At 47.8% G+C, this 19,628-nt stretch overlaps 1 protein-coding gene across 1 annotated transcript in view; it reads left to right on the top strand.

The window, feature by feature from the left end:
* The first annotated feature begins 1,745 nt into the window (after positions 1–1,745).
* LOC138268471 (cocaine- and amphetamine-regulated transcript protein-like) overlaps positions 1,746–19,628 on the top strand; it is a 33,789-nt gene continuing 15,906 nt past the window's right edge. The window contains exons 1-2 of the mRNA XM_069218156.1: positions 1,746–2,001; positions 11,087–11,167. Coding sequence (XP_069074257.1) covers positions 1,747–2,001; positions 11,087–11,167 — 336 coding nt within the window. The 5' untranslated portion in view covers position 1,746. The remainder of the gene's footprint in view (positions 2,002–11,086; positions 11,168–19,628) is intronic.

The following is a 19,628-nucleotide window of genomic DNA, read 5'->3' as shown; positions in this document are numbered from 1 at the left end:
ACAGTTTAAAAAAATTGTATGTCATTTTTAACAATTTAAATAATTTGTACTTAAAAAAAAAAAATTAAAAAGGAGATGGAAGCGAGTCTGGCTGGACTCGAACCCTGAGTGCTCAGTGTGCTGCGACCTTCACACTGAGCTACTGTTTGCTTTTTTTTAAAAAAAAAACATTTTTAGCCTTTTACGGGCTATCTGGGACCGCGAGGGAGCCGTCAAGAGCACCCCTGCGGTCCCCACATATGTATTTATTTATATGTTTTTTTTTATAATTGAAAATGCCCTTTACGGGTTATTTGGCCCCATGGCTTCCCTCCTGGTGCCATTGCTTCAGAAAGCACAAAGCTGCTTTTACAGCAGCTCGGTGCTTGCTGAAGCATTTCATCACTGTCCCCTGCGTGCAGGTTATGACCCACCCGGGGCGTAAAAAAGACAAAGCATCGGAGCCTGTGCTTTTTTTTTTTTTTTAATTTACAGCGGATCCATTGCAACTCCCGCCATAAATTTAAAAAAAAACTTTTTAGCCCTGGGTGGGTCCCTCTGGGGCCCGACCACCAGAGCTAAGGGTCAGGGTGTCTGTACCCTGCCCCCCCCCTTTTTTTTTTACATTTTTGTCTGGGACTCGGCTCAAGCGCCGAGTCCCAACATGGCTGCAAACACTTCCTTGTAGAAGTGTTGACAGCCAATCAGATCTCAGCATGAGCTCAGGAGGGCTCGCAAATACTTCACGTCCCCATTTATATACATACAAATTTGGAATTTCTTTAATTTCTCAAAACTATTGAATGGATTTACACCAAATAACAAAAAAAGACTCTTTCTGGACCAAGAGCTACCTTTCAGACAAACTTGGTGTAATTCTGTCCAGTGGTTTTGGTGCCATTGCGGTTCAATTTTTCCTATGGCAATCAACACTGGAAATGCTCTAAATTTCACCCCCCTTTATCTCAGGCCCCGTTCGACGGACCAGCCTGAACCTTTACCAATAGCAGCTCAGGTGACTGTTGAATGTTTTGGGAAATTTTGGTTAAGTTGCTCCAAAGATAGAGGCAAGTAAAAATAAGCTTTTTCTATAGAAACTAGGTCCTATCTATAACTAACTAGTGGCGACTGCCACTAAGTAAATTATATATATATATATATATATTTATATATATATATATATATAGGTATACATACACACATATATTTTCAGAGACAAAATCACTACAACTCGCACGCTCACAATGCACAGTGTTGTCATCAATTATGTCATTTCAGATGTTATCAATGATGTCACAGAACATGTTATGAGTAATGTGCTCTGTGAGGTCATGAACAGTGCATGATGAGGGTTCGAGTGTCCCTTGAGTTAACTGTAACTGGTGAATTTAAGTAGTGTTTGGACTTTAAAAAGATTAATATATATGTATAAAAAAACACAGCGCAATGGTAGTTGCGTTAAGAGATTCGAATCCAAGTGTGGCTCCGCCGTTCATCCTCTGTGAGACTGATGAAATGAGTACCACTAACACTTTTTTCCTGAGTTCTAACCTGTACCCTGCTGGCGTGTTTAATCCCTCTCTTCAAGCACAGTGTGCTGACAGGGAGCATGGTGGTGGGGGGGATACATATTAGGACTATTTATTTTCATATTTCCGAGTAGCGCCACCCCTGTGCATCAGGGAGAGGGATAAGAAAAGTGGGCCCTCCGCGGGGTGGGGGAGGGGTGGGCCGGTGTGGCTGAGGTATAAAAGGATGGAGAGAGAAATGGTTCGCCAGAAAGCCCACCGCTGCTTCAAGACGCCTCTCTCTCCTCACACAGGCACCCGGCCGCTTCCAGCCTCGGAGATGGAGCAGAGAAGAAGAGCCGGCCTTCTGGGGGGCCCCTCCGCGGGGCTCCGCGTCCTGCTGCTGGGGCTCTGCCTCTCCTTGGTCCTACTGGGCTGCCAGGCGCAGGGGTCCGAAGAAGGGGGGTCGCAAGAGGACCAGACGCCGCAGCACGGATACCCTGCCAGGGCCCTGGTGAGTCGGGGGTACTACCGTGGGTGCGGGGCACACGTCCGTTCTGACTCCTCGAGAGTACCTGGCGGAGCACGGCGCAGCTGCACCCAGGTGTGCGGAGTAATGGTGAAACTATTAGACAGATGATGGCGAATTGCCAAGCTGCACCCTCATGTGCTGGGTGATAGTGAAGCTATGGGGCAGCTGATGGCGAACAGCCAAGCTGCACCCTCGTGTGCTGGTGATAGTGAAGCTGTGGGACAGCTGATGGCGAACAGCCAAGCTGCACCCTCATGTGCTGGGTGATAGTAAAAACATAGGACAGCTGATAGCGAACAGCCAAGCTGCACCCTCATGTGCTGGGTGACAGTAAAAACATAGGACAGCTGATAGCGAACTGCCAAGCTGCACCCTCGTGTGCTGGGTGACAGTAAAAACATAGGACAGCTGATGGCGAACAGCCAAGCTGCACCCTCATGTGCTGGGTGATAGTGAAGCTATGGGGCAGCTGATGGCGAACAGCCAAGCTGCACCCTCGTGTGCTGGGTGATAGTAAAAACATAGGACAGCTGATAGCGAACAGCCAAGCTGCACCCTCATGTGCTGGGTGACAGTAAAAACATAGGACAGCTGATAGCGAACTGCCAAGCTGCACCCTCGTGTGCTGGGTGACAGTAAAAACATAGGACAGCTGATGGCGAACAGCCAAGCTGCACCCTCATGTGCTGGGTGATAGTGAAGCTATGGGGCAGCTGATGGCGAACAGCCAAGCTGCACCCTCATGTGCTGGGTGACAGTAAAAACATAGGACAGCTGATAGCGAACAGCCAAGCTGCACCCTCATGTGCTGGGTGACAGTAAAAACATAGGACAGCTGATAGCGAACAGCCAAGCTGCACCCTCATGTGCTGGGTGACAGTAAAAACATAGGACAGCTGATAGCGAACAGCCAAGCTGCACCCTCATGTGCTGGTGATAGTGAAGCTGTGGGACAGCTGATGGCGAACAGCCAAGCTGCGCCCCCATGTGCTGGGTGATAGTGAAGCTGTGGGGCAGCTGATGGCGAACAGCCAAGCTGCACCCTCATGTGCTGGGTGACAGTAAAAACATAGGACAGCTGATAGCGAACAGCCAAGCTGCACCCTCATGTGCTGGGTGACAGTAAAAACATAGGACAGCTGATAGCGAACAGCCAAGCTGCACCCTCATGTGCTGGGTGATAGTGAAGCTGTGGGGCAGCTGATGGCGAACCGTGCAGCTGCACCCTCGTATTCTTGGTGATGAACAAGCCCGTGTTGAGTACTTGCCGTAGTATGTTCGTTCTGGTGTTTGTTAGTGGATCTCGGGGTGCTGCCAAGGATGAACGCAGCTGCTGCACCGGTGTATTTTGCTTTTCGTGTGTCTGCCAAGACACCGGTGGCTTAGGCAGGGGCGTGGCACCCACTCCTACCCGGCCGAGAGTAGCTAGACTAAGGGACAGCTGATGGCGAACCGTGCGGCTGCACCCTCGTGTGCTCCATAGCGCACAATCACATCGTGGCTTGGTTGGCATGGGGTGATCATTCGTTTTGTCGCTTCTGAGTGGAGCTCGGTCGCTGCTGCTTGTCAAGTGGCCGATATCAGTGAAACTGAGGGTAGCTGGTGGCGCTCACTGTATGTTCAACAATTTCACTATGCACTGGGTATGCCAGGAATGTAGTGACTGCGGGTCGTGTAGTGCGAGGAGAGGGCAAATACCACTCACCCAATGAGGGATCGCAGTGGATTTTGGCAGTGACTTTAGACAAAAGGAGCGCCTGCACCAATATGATCTGGGGGCGTGGAGAGGCGAACTGAAGTCCTTTATCTCACTTCAAAAACGAGCAGATCTCGGTGGCAGCTGACAGCGAACAGCACGGCTGCGCCCAGGAGTCTCGTACTAAGGAGCTGTAAACCCCTGTGGCTTTAGCCCAGGGAGATCTGACCGTCGAGGGCATTAATGAGCCATTGGGTGGTAGTTAAGACTGACTGATGTCAAACAGCTCGGGTGCACCCAGCTGTCGGGTACAGTTTTCAGTGACCGAGACTTACTTTCTTCCCTTGTGCACGGACGAATACTAACGCAAAGCGGCGTCCTTTGCCCGGGAACTTATGATGTATACGGAGTGACAGGCGATCATGCGGCACAGCCGTGTGACCGTGTAAAAGCTGGGACATTCTGCTGTGATCCCAGCCTGGATCATCAGGGCGTCAGAGCTATGGCAACTACTTTACCCGTAGGAATACACCGCACTGGTATTACCCACGGTCACAAAGTGTCGCTCGGGCTACCAGAGGCGCGACATGCGTCCGTGTATGCGTGTACACGAGGGAGTGCCTGACGACTTCTAAGCGCCGGGAAGCCCCTCATATAGGAGCTCTGAAGGGCCAGTACGTATATCAATAGTATAAGGCTTTGGAGCTGGTGGAGCCCGCTGCGACAAACGTTTTTGGCGCCCCCACCCTCCCTGACCACCTCCTCGGATTCCCTCAGTACCACCCGGTAAAAATGCCCCTCATCTCTCCACAGCCCCTCTTTCATTTGCATTGCATTTGTTTTAACGCTCTGGTAACGGCTGGCTTTCCCAATCCACTCATCATAAAATACAGATCTGTTCTTTGCAGCAGCACATGCACCCTCTGCGCTACTTTATGGAGAGTCAAAACTGCCACTAGACAAAACTCCCATCTCTCGTTCTGCAGCAGGAACGTTAATCACAAGAGTTATCTCAACATTGTTATTGTTGCCTGAAAGCTGGACACACAAGGAACTCTGCAGCGGGTGCTTTTAGATCATAAGTTATTGCAAAACACAGCGCCTCCCCGGGGTCAGGGCCGCACCGGTCGCAACTTGCAAAGGCCGGCCCTAAGTGTAGTGTCCTTGGGTGAGACCCCTCGGCCTCTCCCACCAAGGTCTGGAAGCGTCCCTCCCCGATCCCCAACCCCGCGTACACCGCCGTCGCACTGGCAGCTCTGGGGGCAGCCGCCCAGCTTCATTGGGGAGGGGGAAACGCCACTGTTACCCAATAAAAGTCATTTGCAAAGCAGGTTTTTTTTTCAGTTTCAGCCTGTCAACAAACACAATAACCTGAGTAATAATACTGATAATAATAGTACTTTTGAGTATTGTTTTGATAGCAGCATTTTCTTTGTATTTCCCTAGCTGTCTGGAGAATCACGGCATTAGCGGTTTAGATATTATTTTTATTTCTATAATCAGTGACCTTATTACAAGTATAATTTGTGGGGCCGTGATATTAATATATATCTAACAACATTATTTAATATGAATCAGGACGTTGTTAGTGTCATTATAGGATGAATTGGTAACAACATCACAAAGGTTAATAATAATGGAAATAGTATTAGAAATACCAATAGTTTTAGTAGTATGCACATCCCATAAATTAGAAGTCTTGCTAGATTCATTAATAAGGGTTACGGTACTACTAGTAGTATCAACAGGTAGAGTACTAGCATCAGTATTTTCCTAGTGTTAGTCGCAATAGTACAAGTAATAGGTTTAGTAATACTGGCAGTGTTAGCAGTAATAGCAAACACATTATTTGCATTATTACTAGCAGTGGTAGGCGTAGTCATAGGTGGTTTGCTAATACAAGTATTGTTAGCAGTGACAGTCCTAATATTAGTATTATTAGTAGCATCAGAAGTCCTAGGAATGGTTTCAGGAGTGTTAGTAGTATCAGTACTATCAACACCCTTATTATTACCAGTAGTATTATTAATGGTGCCTGCGATGGGAGCAGACGCATTAGTAATGGCAGTATCGGTAGCACCCGCTGTCACATTATCAGCATGAGTAATAATCGTGATACAAGACATAATATCAGAAGCATTTATGCTAGCAGGCACATAGTTAATAGCAGTAGTACTTTTTGTAGCATAAGCAGTAATATTGTTACCAACAATATTAGCAATGTTGAGAGCATTAATTTTGGTGGTAATAGCTCAGTCCATGAGTGATTGTAATAAATGTTAATAGAAGGCATGTACTAGAATTAGGAGTATTTGTAGTACATTATGCCATTAATAGTAGCAATATTGGTAGCAATGTGAAGAGTACTACTGTTATTGTCATTTTGGTGGTAACACCTGTGCTACTGGTAGCAGTAGTCCTGTAAGTGTTTGTAAGAAATGTTATCCTACAGTAACTCACTAAAGGCTAAAAGTGCTTATATCAATCAGTGCACCCACCCTGCTCACCGACACTTATTTTATCAGCCCCCGAAGGATGAGAGGCTGAGCGGGAACCCGCCACCAGCCGGAGCCCTCCTGGCCCGCTATGCTTCCATACCCTACGTCATACGATATGACAGATATGGTGATATATTGTGATCTGACATGACATGATATGATCTAAAACAGCTTCTTGCCAATAAAGAAAGCTTTGGAGTAAAAAGAGGCGCTTTCTTACTGCAACCACTTACAAGACTGATTCCACCTGTGTCGCCTTCATTTTACAATGACTTTCTCTTTCACAAGGTCTTAGGTATCAAATTTAGGTTTACAAAATACATCCTATATCAGAAAGAATTATTTACACATTGTATACATGCATTCACATGTTTGTAAAGCAGTGCCGGCGAGTTGCAATATTTTGCACACACCACCGTAATCTCACTATCACCCAAACTGCAAGTCGTGTCAGTCTTTTCTGGTCCTCCGAGTCCTGTCTGTCAGGGTTCGAAGTGCGAACCAGTGACGTGCTTGTTTCACATGTTCCCACAGCAGGCGCATTAACCCACTGAGCAGTCTTGCCGTCTACAACCGCTTCACGGTTCCACTATTAAGGAAACAGGAAGCCGCGGAGATTGGCCTGGGTTGCGAGATGTGCACTGCCGAGTCAGCCAGCTCACGAACCCCGGGGACGTCTGCACTTTAAAGGGATTCATGTATTTATTAATGTGTTTTTTGCATGTGCTTTCGCCAGCCATTGGCTCCTCCGTGCTGTACGGACGGGGCGCCTTCCTAAAGTGTGCCTGGAGAGATTCTGAACCCTCCTCACACCAGTGCTAATGCGCCTCATCCCCTCACACAGCCAGACCATGGCCCATATTTACAAACACTTTGCCTCAGCTTTTCTTATTTGACGCAAACCTGATGCAAAGTATTTAGTGCAATCCTGAAGCCATCTCGGGCCTCTTTAATCCATTTAAAGCCACTCCCAGCGCTTCAGCTCACTCTTGCAGCTTCCGGCTTTCTCCCGTTGTGACACTTTTTCGTTTTTCCCTTTCTCCGTCTTTTCCAAATGTGTCTTTTGCTCGCAGCAAATGCCTGAGGCAGAAGACTAAGCCCCAGCCCTCAAAAATAAGTGCCGGTGCTCAGCACCGGAAACAACAAGCACAAATTAAGCACTGGTTTGGAGGTAAATCCGTATGTACAAAGATTATAGAAAGGGATTTTGTCAAAAATCCTGCGCCTCTTCCAGGCAGGGTTAACTAGGAGAAGTCTTTCCATTTTTCCTTCGTTTTTCTTGCTTTGCATTCTACAGCACACACACAAGGTGGGAAACGCCGTAAAGCATCGTTTTTAAAAGGGATTGGATCCTTTCCAGAACAAACCTATTCCTCCCACAACCCAGTCACCCTTGCACTATGGTGTAAGGGTGTCTGCGTTGGTGCACGGCAGCCAATAGTGCCCCAGTGCGCGGAGAGAGAAGAACAGAACCACATCTTAGCAGATACAGGGGCACTCCTGCTCTTTCCCAGTTGCACAAAGCAGACAAGCAACTTCCCTTGCTGTGCTGCGCTGCGTGATTTGTTTAGTAAATCTGGACCTATCTTCACAAGCGCACTGACTGTCTCTGTGCTCTAATCTCTCACTGCCCTAGCTCCTCACATGGTTTCCCATGCAGCCAAAGCACCTCACATTTACTGCCCATGATGTGCCCTGACTCCTTGCACTGTTACTGCCCTTTGCCCCAGCTCCTTGCACAGTATGCCTCAAGCTCCTCGCACACACGCTTCCCAGGCTCCTCGCACTGTCAGTCCATGTGCCTCAAGCTCCTCACTCTGTCAGTCCATGTGCCTCACACTCTTTACTTACCCATGCGCCTCAAGCTCCTCACACTCAGTCCATGTGCTCCTCACACTGTCAGTGCAGGTGCCTCAAGAGCCTCACACTGTTATTGGCTGTGCTTTGAGCTCTCACGTCAGTGCCTGTGCCTCAAGCTTCTCACATGCCTGTTTCCCAAGCTCTCATGTCAGTGACTCAAGCTCCCCGCATACACGTGTTTCCCAAGCTCCCACTTGTCAGTGCCTGTACCTCAAGCTCCTCACATACCTGTGGTTCCTAAGCTCTCACGTCATTGCATATGCTGCAAGCTCCTCACATACCTGTGTTTCCCAAGCTCTCACGTCAGTGCCTCAATCTCCTCACATACATGGGTTTCCCAAGATCCCACGTCAGTGCCTGTACCTCAAGCTCCTGACATGCCTGTTTTTCCCAAGCTCTCACATGTCAGTGACTCAAGCTCCACACATACATGTGTTTCCCAAGCTCTCACAAGTCATTATTATCTTGACAATTTTTGTTCTGACACAGACTTGAACCTATTTAACGTATACCATGTCAGGCCTTGGAAAATCATAAAAATGTTACTAAAGTAACTTGAATAATCTACTTGACCTAACTGAAATGTACTTGACCTGTAAACTGGTCTCAAATTGTGTAATCCTAGGCAAATATTTTATTTTACAGAGCCTCCTTTTTCTTTATTCTCACATTTGAGTGCACCTTCAAATATGTGAGTTCGGCATTTCTGCTGTACAAAAAACTATTTTTTTGATTAAATAGACTAAATATTTGCTCCATGTATAATAAGAACATAGCCCACATATAGGGTGCACCTGATCCTTGACTTGCCTCTGAGTTTACTAATAGCTTTGCCATCAGGGCAGGGGCAGAAGGGTTTCTCAGTTCATGTTTAGACTCTCACTTTTCATAAATACATTACTAAAGCATGATGTGGTAGCACACCGTCATTTACAGACAGTAAGTTTCCCATTGAAATGGCCAAAAACCTCCCTACAAACTTGCAGCTTTACTGATAAAACTATACAGTGTATTACAAATAATCTGTGAAAACTGGGTTTCAGAAAACATTTATCATTTGCATGTCACCAAGTAAAGTGTTTAGATTTGTTTTCATCCGATTATATTTCTTTTCATCCCACATAAGTACAAAAACAGGCTTTCACAACTACTGAAATTATTTTCTCAATGTTTGTACAGATCAGTTATTAGCTATTTAAATGCTGTGCGTTAGTTCAAATTTGTCACCATGCAGCTTTTCATTTTAAAGTCTTTGTACAGCAGGTCAGACAGTTCATTTAACAAAATCCTGGAACTCTGCAGCCAGAGAAGTCAATAGACTTCTGACTTATTTCTCTGAACACAGAGGAAATGTGACAAGATAAAACAAAGATTTAAAGGCATTTTATTGCCCCCTCACTCTTTGAGTGAGCAGAACACCTGTTCTTTGTCAACTAGCCAGAATGGGTGAGTAGTTTCTAAATTTAGCTCGACCTGATGAAATCATAGCTAGTAGGAGAGTAGATTTTTGGAGGCCAGTGTGTTACTTGCTCATTTTTTACTTGCTTCGCCTGCATTATGTCAAAGTGAAGGAACGACAATAAAGAAATACAGTAACCACAAATCCAAAAAGAAGGGATGCCATAGTAAAATAAGGTCATGATGAATAACCATAAAGAACAATAGGGCAGTGTACATCTTATTTAAATGTAATTTAAAATAAAAGCTATGCCTGAAACTACTGACAGGGAAAGAGTTAAAAAAAAGATAGGGTGAGTGTTCTTATTAGCGTGAGGAAAGGGACATAGGTAAGGGTTCCTGTTTACATTAGGGGTTGAGTATTGCTGTGGTAAGTGGAAGCGGACAAATTAGAAGGGTTTTGGATAGACCTGCAGTGAAGTTAAATTAAGGTGATTATTAGGTTGAGATTAAGAGTAAGTGTATGGATTAGGGTTACACTTAGTTTAAAGTGAGGATTAAAATACGTGGAAAGACAATAGTAAAGCTCAGAATTAGATAGAGGACAATGGCTAGCTTGCAGGTTGGCAGTGATCCCATATTTTCAACATTTTGGCCATCTAGTTATAGGTTCTTCATTATGACTGACAATGAGCAACAAATACTTTGTGATTATATTATCTTGATTATGGGTTAGATCTTATTGTGTTGAATCTTGGCATCTCTATAGCACTTTTCTACCTCTTGTCGGGACCCCAAAGTGCTTTCCCGAGTCGAGTGAGAAGTTGAACATCAGTAGTGCATGGGTGGGAGAAGGGTGCTGGTTGAGGGGGTCTTCTATTCGTGTTGAGTTTTGGGTAGTCTGTGAGGCCTGGGGAGGGGACTCCAGGCTGCGTGCGGTGGCGTTTGTGTACACCTACAGACAGGGTGGTAAACTGAAGAAATGCAATGAGCGCTCTGCAAGCTGCATACACAAACCACTTGTAGAAACCGATCAGTAAAGAGGTCTGAGAAGGGCCGTAGTTTGGTCAGTAAGATTAGGGGATTGTGAGTTTCAGATTTCCCAACAACCAAGCTGCCCAATTATGTTGAAATACATTATTCAAGAGGGGCGCAGGAGAGGGGCTAAAGGGGCAATGGAAAGGGAAACAAATGTGCATTGGCGGGGTAGTAAGTGAGAAAAAACACAATATTTTGTAAAGTAATCAACATTTTTTAAGAGTTACACAGTAGAGAGGGAGTGTCTGTGTGTGTTCATGTAAACATTTCTGGGGAAATCCGAGAGACATCAACATACCCGAATAAAAGCACCTGAACCCAACTATTTGCTAGAAGATACATTTATTAGGGGATGTAACCCCCCCCCTTTGAAGCTACGCCCCTTGGTCTGAGGGGACTTCGGTCCTGAAGTCTAGAGAAGCCGCTTCTTTTGAGATGGCTGATGAGGGACCTTCTCTTTGGGAGTGAACTCAATGGCTTGCATGTCTGTGCAGAGAAGAATGTTCCACTGAGAGTACTTCTTTGAAAGGGGGAGGGGAAATTTGGTTTATTGATCAATTTGTGTTTTCATTTCTAGGTCGATGCGTTGGAAGAGCTTCTAGAGAACAATCAAGATAACAGACTATCTGTGGAGAAGAAAGCCAGCCAGCTGCCCAGGGTGAGTATTGTTCTGAAGTGCAGACTAGAAATTGCCCAATGAGCTGAGTGCCTGCTGTAGAGATCTGCTTGTAACCCTCAGGTATCGCTACTGGGTCATAGAAATGGGAGACTCCGCCTTTTATCCTTTCTAAAAATGGAAACAGAGTATTTCTGTAACTCCACATTTCACCTGTAGGGTCTTTTTGAAGGCACTGAGGCACACACGCTGGCTCGGTGGACACAGAAAACACATAACAGTTGTGTAAATGTGTATCAAACACGGTTTTGGGTGCTTCTAAAATCAACAGGTGCAATGATGAAGAATAATTTACAACTTTGCAACCAATACGATTCATCGATCGATCTCAGCATCCATAACGTGCACACTATTTTGGACAAGATCCTGAGGTGGGAGGAGAGCTCCAAGCCCTATGCAAAAGGGATGTTGGCCAAGGATTCATTTGCCCCCGACTGGTTTTGGTGTGTCAAAGCTTCTGAAAGTTATGCCCAGAAACAAAGGTGCAAAGCGTGCATTTCTAGGGCCCTCATTACAAGTGGCCTGGTAGTCGGTGTGACATTAAGGCACCTGATCAAATCCGACCCTGCAGAGTCCTTCCTGAGAGCCATATATACCATCCAATTGTGAGTTTTTGGGGAATAACATGCACATTTTGATTCTTACAGCACCAACATCAGCATGTGCAGGTAAACTGCAGGCATTTTTCTCCCGATAAACATCAGCAAGTTCGACCCGCCGATATCTATCATTAAACTCATGGTCGCGACATGTGGGGTAACAGCACTTACTGCACATATCGCTGTGAGCGGGGCCGCTCGTATAGAGGGCCTAGATATGTTGAATACTGATTCAACGTCTTATGTATCATTCCCAAACGTGGGCTTGAGGTATTTTCCGCACTTGGTAAGTACCTCACCCTCGGGTAACGGTATTTGCTGATAGCAGTAAAGTCCACCCCTATTCTGAGCACCTCCTAATCAAGGACTAACTGGACCTCTTGGCGCTTTTGCTGACAGCTGAGGATCAGCAGCAGTCAGTCCTGAAGGGTTGGAGGGCCTTCCTTGTCTACTGAGACATTTGGTTACTCACTGGCAGCTCTAAAGGGGTGATGGGGCTGAGCCCTAACCCAAGTGCACCTCTGTCATGTAGGACACCTTCAGTCAGCCCTGACTGTAAGGCAACAACGCTTGGTATTCTGGGACTTGTAGTTAAGTTATCCGTTTCCTAAATTGGGGTAAAAAGTTCCAGTTTGGAAAGCGCAGCTGGGTATAGAGCAGGGCATGAGGTAGGTGTCATTGGGCAGGTATGGCGAGAAGGAGAGAGGGGCGGGGGCAAAGCAACGTGGGATGGTTAGAGGCGCTAGGGGGAGGGAGATGCTGAGTGTGCGTTGGCGACGAAGAAAGAGAGATGGAGACAGGCCTGGGAAGTAGAAGAGTGATGGAGAGAGAGAAGGAGAAGAGCGCAACACAACGTGATGGGATTGAACATAAAAAGTGAGAGGGGGAAGAGGCGAAGGGGAGCTAGAGGAATGAGACAGGGAGCACAAAAGAGAGTGAGCTTGAGAGATGGCGAGAACAGGTGAAATGGAAAAAAGAGAGGGGAGTGTGGAAAAAGAGAGCAGACACAAGGGGTTAAAGCAAAATAGATTTACTGAGATGGTGAGGGACAAGAGATGAAGAAGAAAGCGTGCGAGAGATAGAGAGAGAGGAAGGGGATAGGAACAGTGAAGGAAGCAGGGGGGCGGAGAGACAGAGTGTGGGGCTTAAGAGAAAGAAGTGCATAATGAGAGCTTAAAATAACATTCATAATAGATGAGGAGGAGCGGCGCGGCAGGAGGAGGATGCTCCAGGCGGCCAGGGAAACAGAGGAGAGGCGCCGATGAACAGCAAACATCAGAGGAGAGAGTGGTGGGAGAGGAGAGGCGTGCTGGGAGAACATGTCAAAAGAAAGGAGCGAACCTCCGCCGGCAGACGGGCGCGGTGGGAGAGAGGGAATGGGGGGCGACGAGGAGACGAAGGGAGGGCCAACAGAGCACAAGGCGGGAAACGGGTGAGTTGCAGAGACAAAGTGAATAAGACAGAGCGATGGGTTAGGAGAGAGAACAGGTGAACGAGAGAGAGGATAAGAAAGGAAAAGAGGGGAGAGGGCCATCAGAAAAAGAGTGAGAGGAAAAGAGAGCGAGGGAGATGGGGTGAAAAAGAATGCCAAAGAAAGAGACAGCAGCGAGAGAGAGACAAAGGGAGAGGGGCGAGAGAGTTTGAACGCGAAGGAGAGTTTGTGGAAAAGGGAAGCGAGGCACTCAAGGGGTGGAGAGAGGAGACACAAGGGGTGGAGGACGGAGACACAAGGAGTGGAGAGGGGAGATACAAGGAGAGGAGATACAAGGAGTGGAGGAAGGAGATACAAGGAGTGGAGAGAGGAGATACAAGGGGTGGAGAGAGGAGACACAAGGGGTGGAAGAAAGAGATACAAGGAGTAGAAGTTGAGATACAAGGGGTGGAAAGAGGAGATTCAAGGAGTGGAGAGAGGAGATTCAAGGAGTGGAGAGAGGAGATTCAAGGAGTGGAGAGAGGATATACAGGGAGTGGAGGAAGGAGATACAAGGGGTGGAGAGAGGAGATGCAAGGAGGGGAGGAGGAGACACAAGGAGTGAAGGAAGGAGATACAAAGGAGTGGAGAGAGGAGGCACAAAGGGTGGAAAGGGGAGATACAGGGAGTGGAAGTTGAGATACAAGGAGTGGAGAGGGGAGATACAAGGAGTGAAGGAAAGAGATACATGGGGTGGAGAGAGGAGATAAAAGGGGTGAAGAGAGGAGATACAAGGGGTGTAGAGAGGCAACTCAAGGAGTGGAGAGAGGAGAATCGAGGAGTGGGGAGAGGAGATACAAGGAGTGAAGGAAGGAGATACAAGGAGTGGAGAGAGGAAACAGAAGGGGCGGAGAGGGGAGATATACAGGTGTGAGCGCAGAGCGGATGTATGCTGCAACTGTTTACAGATGTGTAGAACAAGTTACTTACCTTCAGTAACGCTTTTTCTGGTGGATACACTAGCTACCTGTGGATTCCTCACCTTATGAATTCTCCCAATGCGCCAGCATTCGACGGAAAACCTTCTTCCCAGCGCTCCATGCTGACGAGGACGTCAGAATTGCACGGCTCCCACGCAACTTCGTCTGACGTCACCGTGACAATAAGAGGTCCCGACGGTGTGCTGACATCAGTTTCACCCATTTTTTTAAGTGCCTTTGAGGCGAACAGGTGAAAACCAACCTCACAATAGCTCAAATGAATATACACATAAAACCATATTGATGTAACACCATTACAACAATCATTTATATAAAAAAAATCAAAACATATATACACTTATAATACAAAAGACTTGGTATGATCAGACAGGCAACGGGGAGACGGGTGGCACTGTGAGGACTCCACAGGTAGCTAGTGTATCCACCACAAAAAGCGTTACTGAAGGTAAGTAACTTGTTCTTCTGATGGATACAACTACCTGTGGATTCTTCACCTTATGAATAGAGTCCCAAAGCAGTACCGCACTCTGAGGTGGGTGCCTGACTGGTCAAACCAAGAAATCCTGCAACACAGAACATACAAAATGGCCGTCCCTCCTAACTTCCGAGTCCAAGCAATAATGCTTTGCGAACGTGTGGAGGGATGCCCAAGTCGCTGCCTTGCAAATATCCACCACCGGAACCCCTCTAGCCAGGGCCAAAGTGGCAGCCTTAGCTCTGGTCGAATGGGCTCTAATACCCTCAGGAGGAACCTTCTTTGCCAACGAAGAACAGATCTTAATGCAAAGAATGACCCACCTGGATATAGTTCTTTAATGGACCGCTCTGCCCTTCCTCTTTCCTACATATCCAACGAAGAGCTGGTCCTCTAAACGAAAGTCCTTTGTCCTCTCAATATAAATACTGAGAGCCCTTCTGGGGTCCAAACGATGGAGTCTCTCTTCCTCCTTTGAAGGATGAGGAGGAGGGTAGAAAGATGGAAGGGTAATGGTCTGCCCCACATGGAAAGGAGTGACAACTTTAGGTAGGAAAGCCGCCCTGGTTTTCAGCACCACTTTGTCAGCAAAGAATGAAGTAAAGGAAGGTTTAACACTAAGGGCATGAAGCTCACCCACACGCCTAGCAGAGGTAATAGCTATCAGGAAAACCATCTTAAGAACTAAAAATCTTAACGGACAAGAATGCATGGGTTCAAACGGCAAACCCATTAAAAAAGTCAAAACCAGATTTAAATCCCACTGAGGCATAAGAAACGGAGTGTGAGGAAATTTATTTGTCAAATCTTTTAGGAACCTAATAACAATAGGCGATTTAAACAAGAAAGGTTGATCCGGACGCAAAGAAAGGCTGACAGTGCCGACAAATAGCCTTTAACAGTCACAACTGCACAACCCTTCTGTGCTAAAGTTAAACAAACAACAGAACATCTGACAGATGGGCTCTCTAGGGATCATTTTGTTTCTCTCCACACCAAGCCACGAATTTTGCCCATCTGCCGGCATAAACAGTCTTAGTGGAGTGTCGCCTGGCCGATAAAATAACATCCACTACCTCTGGTGGGAGAGAGAAAGAACTCAGATTGCCCCCGTCCAATCTCCAGGCATGAAGGTTCAGGCTCTGGAGGTGGGGGTGTAGAACCTGCCCCTGCGACTGCGAGAGGAGATCTGCCCTGAGAGGGAGACAGAGCTGAGGGCACATTGAGAGTTGGAGAAGGTCCGTGTACCACACCCTTCTCGGCCAATCCAGAGCTATTAAAATGACTTGAGCCTGATCTTGGCGAATCTTCCTCAGAACCCGAGGAATCAAGGGAATGGGGGGAAACCCGTAAAGCAACTAGTCGCACCAAGAAATCTGAAACGCGCCCCCCAAAGCTCCTTGCACCGGATACTGGAGGCTGCAGAACAACGGGCAGTGCGCGTTCTCCCGAGTGGCAAACAGGTCTATCCGTGGAGAACCCCACATCTGAAAGATGTGACGGACCACATCCGGATAGAGACACCACTCGTGACCGGCCGAGAAATGCAGACTGAGACTGTCCGCGCGTACGTTGGGTATTCTGGCCAGGTGATTCGCTACCAAGCAAATCCGATGGTCCTGAACCCAGGATCAGAGCCGCAGAGCCTTTCTGGAGATAAGGTATGACCCCACTCCTCCCTGCTTGTCTATATACCACATCGCGGTAGTGTTGTCCATCAAGACTTGAACTGACCGACCGTGAAGAGACGGGAGGAAGGCTTTGAGAGCCAGACGTATCGCTTGCAATTCTAACAGATTGATATGAAAAGTCCGTTCCATTGGAGACCAAAGACCTTTGACCTCCACATCTACCAGATGAGCTCCCCACCCTAAAGTGGAAGCATCCGTTATGACTGTGGCCACCGGAGGAGGCAGTGAAAATGGCCTTGCTTGGGAGAGGTTGCCGTCCACAGCCCACCATCGTAGATCTGCTGCAGCGCTTCTGGGGATCGATATCGACTCCTCGAGATCCCCTTTGTGTTGAAACCACTGCTTGCAGAGGCACCATTGGAGAGCTCTCATGTGCCAACGTGCATGAGTGACCAACAGAATGCAAGAAGCGAACAGACTGAGCAGGCACAGTACCTTGAAGGCTGGAACAACCGCTCCATTTTGAAACACTGGAATCAACGCCTGAATGTCCTGAATCCGCTGAGGCGGACAATAGGCACGATTCAATGTTGTATCCAGTACTGCCCCTATGAACAGGAGGCGCTGAGAGGGCTCCAGGTCAGACTTGGGCACGTTTATTGAAAAGCCCAGACTGAACAACAACTGAGTTGTCATCTGCAAGTGATGCAGCACGAGCTCTGGAGACTTGGCTTTGATCAAACAATCGTCCAGGTAAGGGAATGCCGATATTCCCTTCCTTATGAGACTTGCTGCAACCACCGCCATCACCTTCGTGAAGACTCGAGGTGCTGAAGTAAGACTAAATGGAAGGACCGCAAACTGGTAGTGTTGCGATCCCACCACAAACCGGAGATACTTCCTGTGCAACTTGAGAATAGGGATATGAAAGTAAGCATCCTGCAAGTCGACAGACATCATCCAATCCTCTTTGTTCAACGCCAGAAGTACCTGCGCTAGAGTCAGCATCTTGAATTTCTCCTGTTTGAGGAACCAATTAAAACTCCTCAGATCCAGGATTGGTCTCAATCGACCATTCTTCTTGGGAATCAGGAAATATCTTGAATAACAACCCTGAACCCTTTCCTGCTCTGGAACCAACTCCAGTGCACCTTTTGAGAACAGGATTTGAACCTCCTGCTGCATCAACAGGAGATGGTCTTCTGAACAAAAAGATGGACAGGGTTGGAAGGGAGGGGGGAACTCCTGAAAAGGAAGAGCATATCCTTTCTGCACAATATTTAGAACCCAGGAGTCTGGTGTGGTTAACTCCCACTCGTGGAGAAAAAGACGTAACCTTCCCCATACAGGAGAAGTATGGCTCAAAATGGGCAGAAAACCTGGGCTGCTTCCCTTGATGTTGTCCCCCAGAGGAAGAGGATGATGCAGGGTGCTGCTGAGTGGCCCCTCTTGTCCGATCCCTCCCCCGCCCTCTAAAGGATCTATATGGGAGGCTGGCAGGCTGTTGGACTGGGGTCTCCCACAGTAAACGGCTCCACGCCCAAACACCCTGGACCTCCAAAAGGGCCTGAAAGGGGTAGTAGTGGATGCCTGCAGACCCAAAGACTTCGCTGTGGCCCTACTGTCCTTAAAGTGCTCTAAGGCAGAGTCAGCTTTAGCTCCAAACAGCTTCTCTCCATCAAAAGGCAGGTCCAATAGAGTGTTCTGGACATCCGAAGAAAAGCCAGAGGACCTCAACCACGCATGCCTCCTGGTAGCTACAGAGATACCCATCGACCTGGCCACTGAGTCTGTAGAATCCAGACCAGACTGGATAATCTGCTTAGCCGTAGCCTGAGCGTCCGACAGGAGTTCACCCAATTGTCCTTGCATCTCCTGTGGCAAGTCTGGAACCATAGCTTTAGCCATGTCCATCAGGGCGTGCACATATCTACCTAACACACAGGTAGCGTTTGCTGCTTTCAGGGCCATACTACAGGAAGAAAAGGTCTTCTTCGCCGACTGCTCCATTCTCTTGGACTCCCTGTCCGAGGGAATCACAGGGAAGGAGCCTGGTGCAGAATGTGTAGAACATGAGGCCTGAACTACCAGACTCTCTGGGGTGGGATGCTTTGACAAAAATCCCGAATCTCCAGGAGCCACCCTATACCTTCTTGCCACAGATCTGTTCACACCTGGGGATAACACAGGCTTCCTTCATATCTCTAAAATAGGCTCCGTAAGAGCATCATTAAATGGGAGCAATGGTTCTGCAGAAGCCGAAGAAGGATGCATGACCTCAGTTAAAATATTTGTTTTCACCTCAACAGCAGGCAACGGCAGATCCAAGAAATTTGCCGCCTTCCTGACCCCAGAATGTAAAGAGGCCGCTTCCTCTGTAAACTCCCCTAGAGAAGAAAGGTCTCACTACGGGGAAGTGTCTAGCCCACTGGCCGAGTCTAGGCCTTTATATTCACCCAGGGGTTCCGCACTCTCTCCTTCTTCCAGCAGTTGTCTTTGGTACTCCTGCGTCTCTAAAAGCCTTAGTGCGTTTCTGCGCGACCTCAGCCTGGCCTCCAACCTTGGCGTCGACATAGAGTTAGCCGACGTCGATGACACCGGCTTCAAGACTGAAAGACGCAGACCAGGAGAAGGAGACACATTACGGTCCAATCTGGATCCATCCAGCGCCGGAGTGGATCCCATCGGCGCTGTGGACACCTGAGGCTCCCTCATCGGCGTCGACTGATAAGGCGAAGTCGTCGGCGCTGTATTTCTATAAGGCGATGTCATCGGTGCCGTACGCCTTTGAGGCGAAGTCATCGGCACCAAACTGGCACCCTCAGCTGGATAAAAGGGCATAATCTGTGCCGCCTTGTAAGGAGCCGGGGAGCCCAATGTAAAAGCCAAAGGACCCGTGGGACCAGCTGATGCACCAGCAGGGGTCATAGTATTAAATATATTAAACATGGCATTTAAAAATGCCACCGGATCCGCTCCGTGAGCCAGGAAGGCAGGATACCGCTGGCCTTCATGTGGCACTTGCACCGGCTGAGCATCTGAATCCTGCACCCTAGGCGAAAAGCGAGGATTCTTTTGGGGCGCGACCACCTCAAAGACCAATGGCGCAGGAAAAGCCTGAGGGCTTTGAGGCTGTGGAGTCACCGTAAAACTAACCTCCCACGTCACACGGCGCCATCTAGATGGAGACCTGGACCTTGAACGGCTTCGAGCCGAACAACGCCGAGAGTCGTGTCGACGCCGCTTATGTTTTTTCAAAGAAGTGTGAGAAGACGATCTACGATGACTTCTATGTACTTTCTTCGCCTTAACCAAAAAGAGTTTGG

The sequence above is a fragment of the Pleurodeles waltl genome, chromosome 12 (assembly GCF_031143425.1).
Source record: "Pleurodeles waltl isolate 20211129_DDA chromosome 12, aPleWal1.hap1.20221129, whole genome shotgun sequence".
NCBI classification, from domain to species: Eukaryota; Metazoa; Chordata; class Amphibia; order Caudata; family Salamandridae; genus Pleurodeles; species Pleurodeles waltl.
Note: the sequence above shows the minus strand (reverse complement) of the source record. Positions and strands in the feature narration are given on the sequence as shown.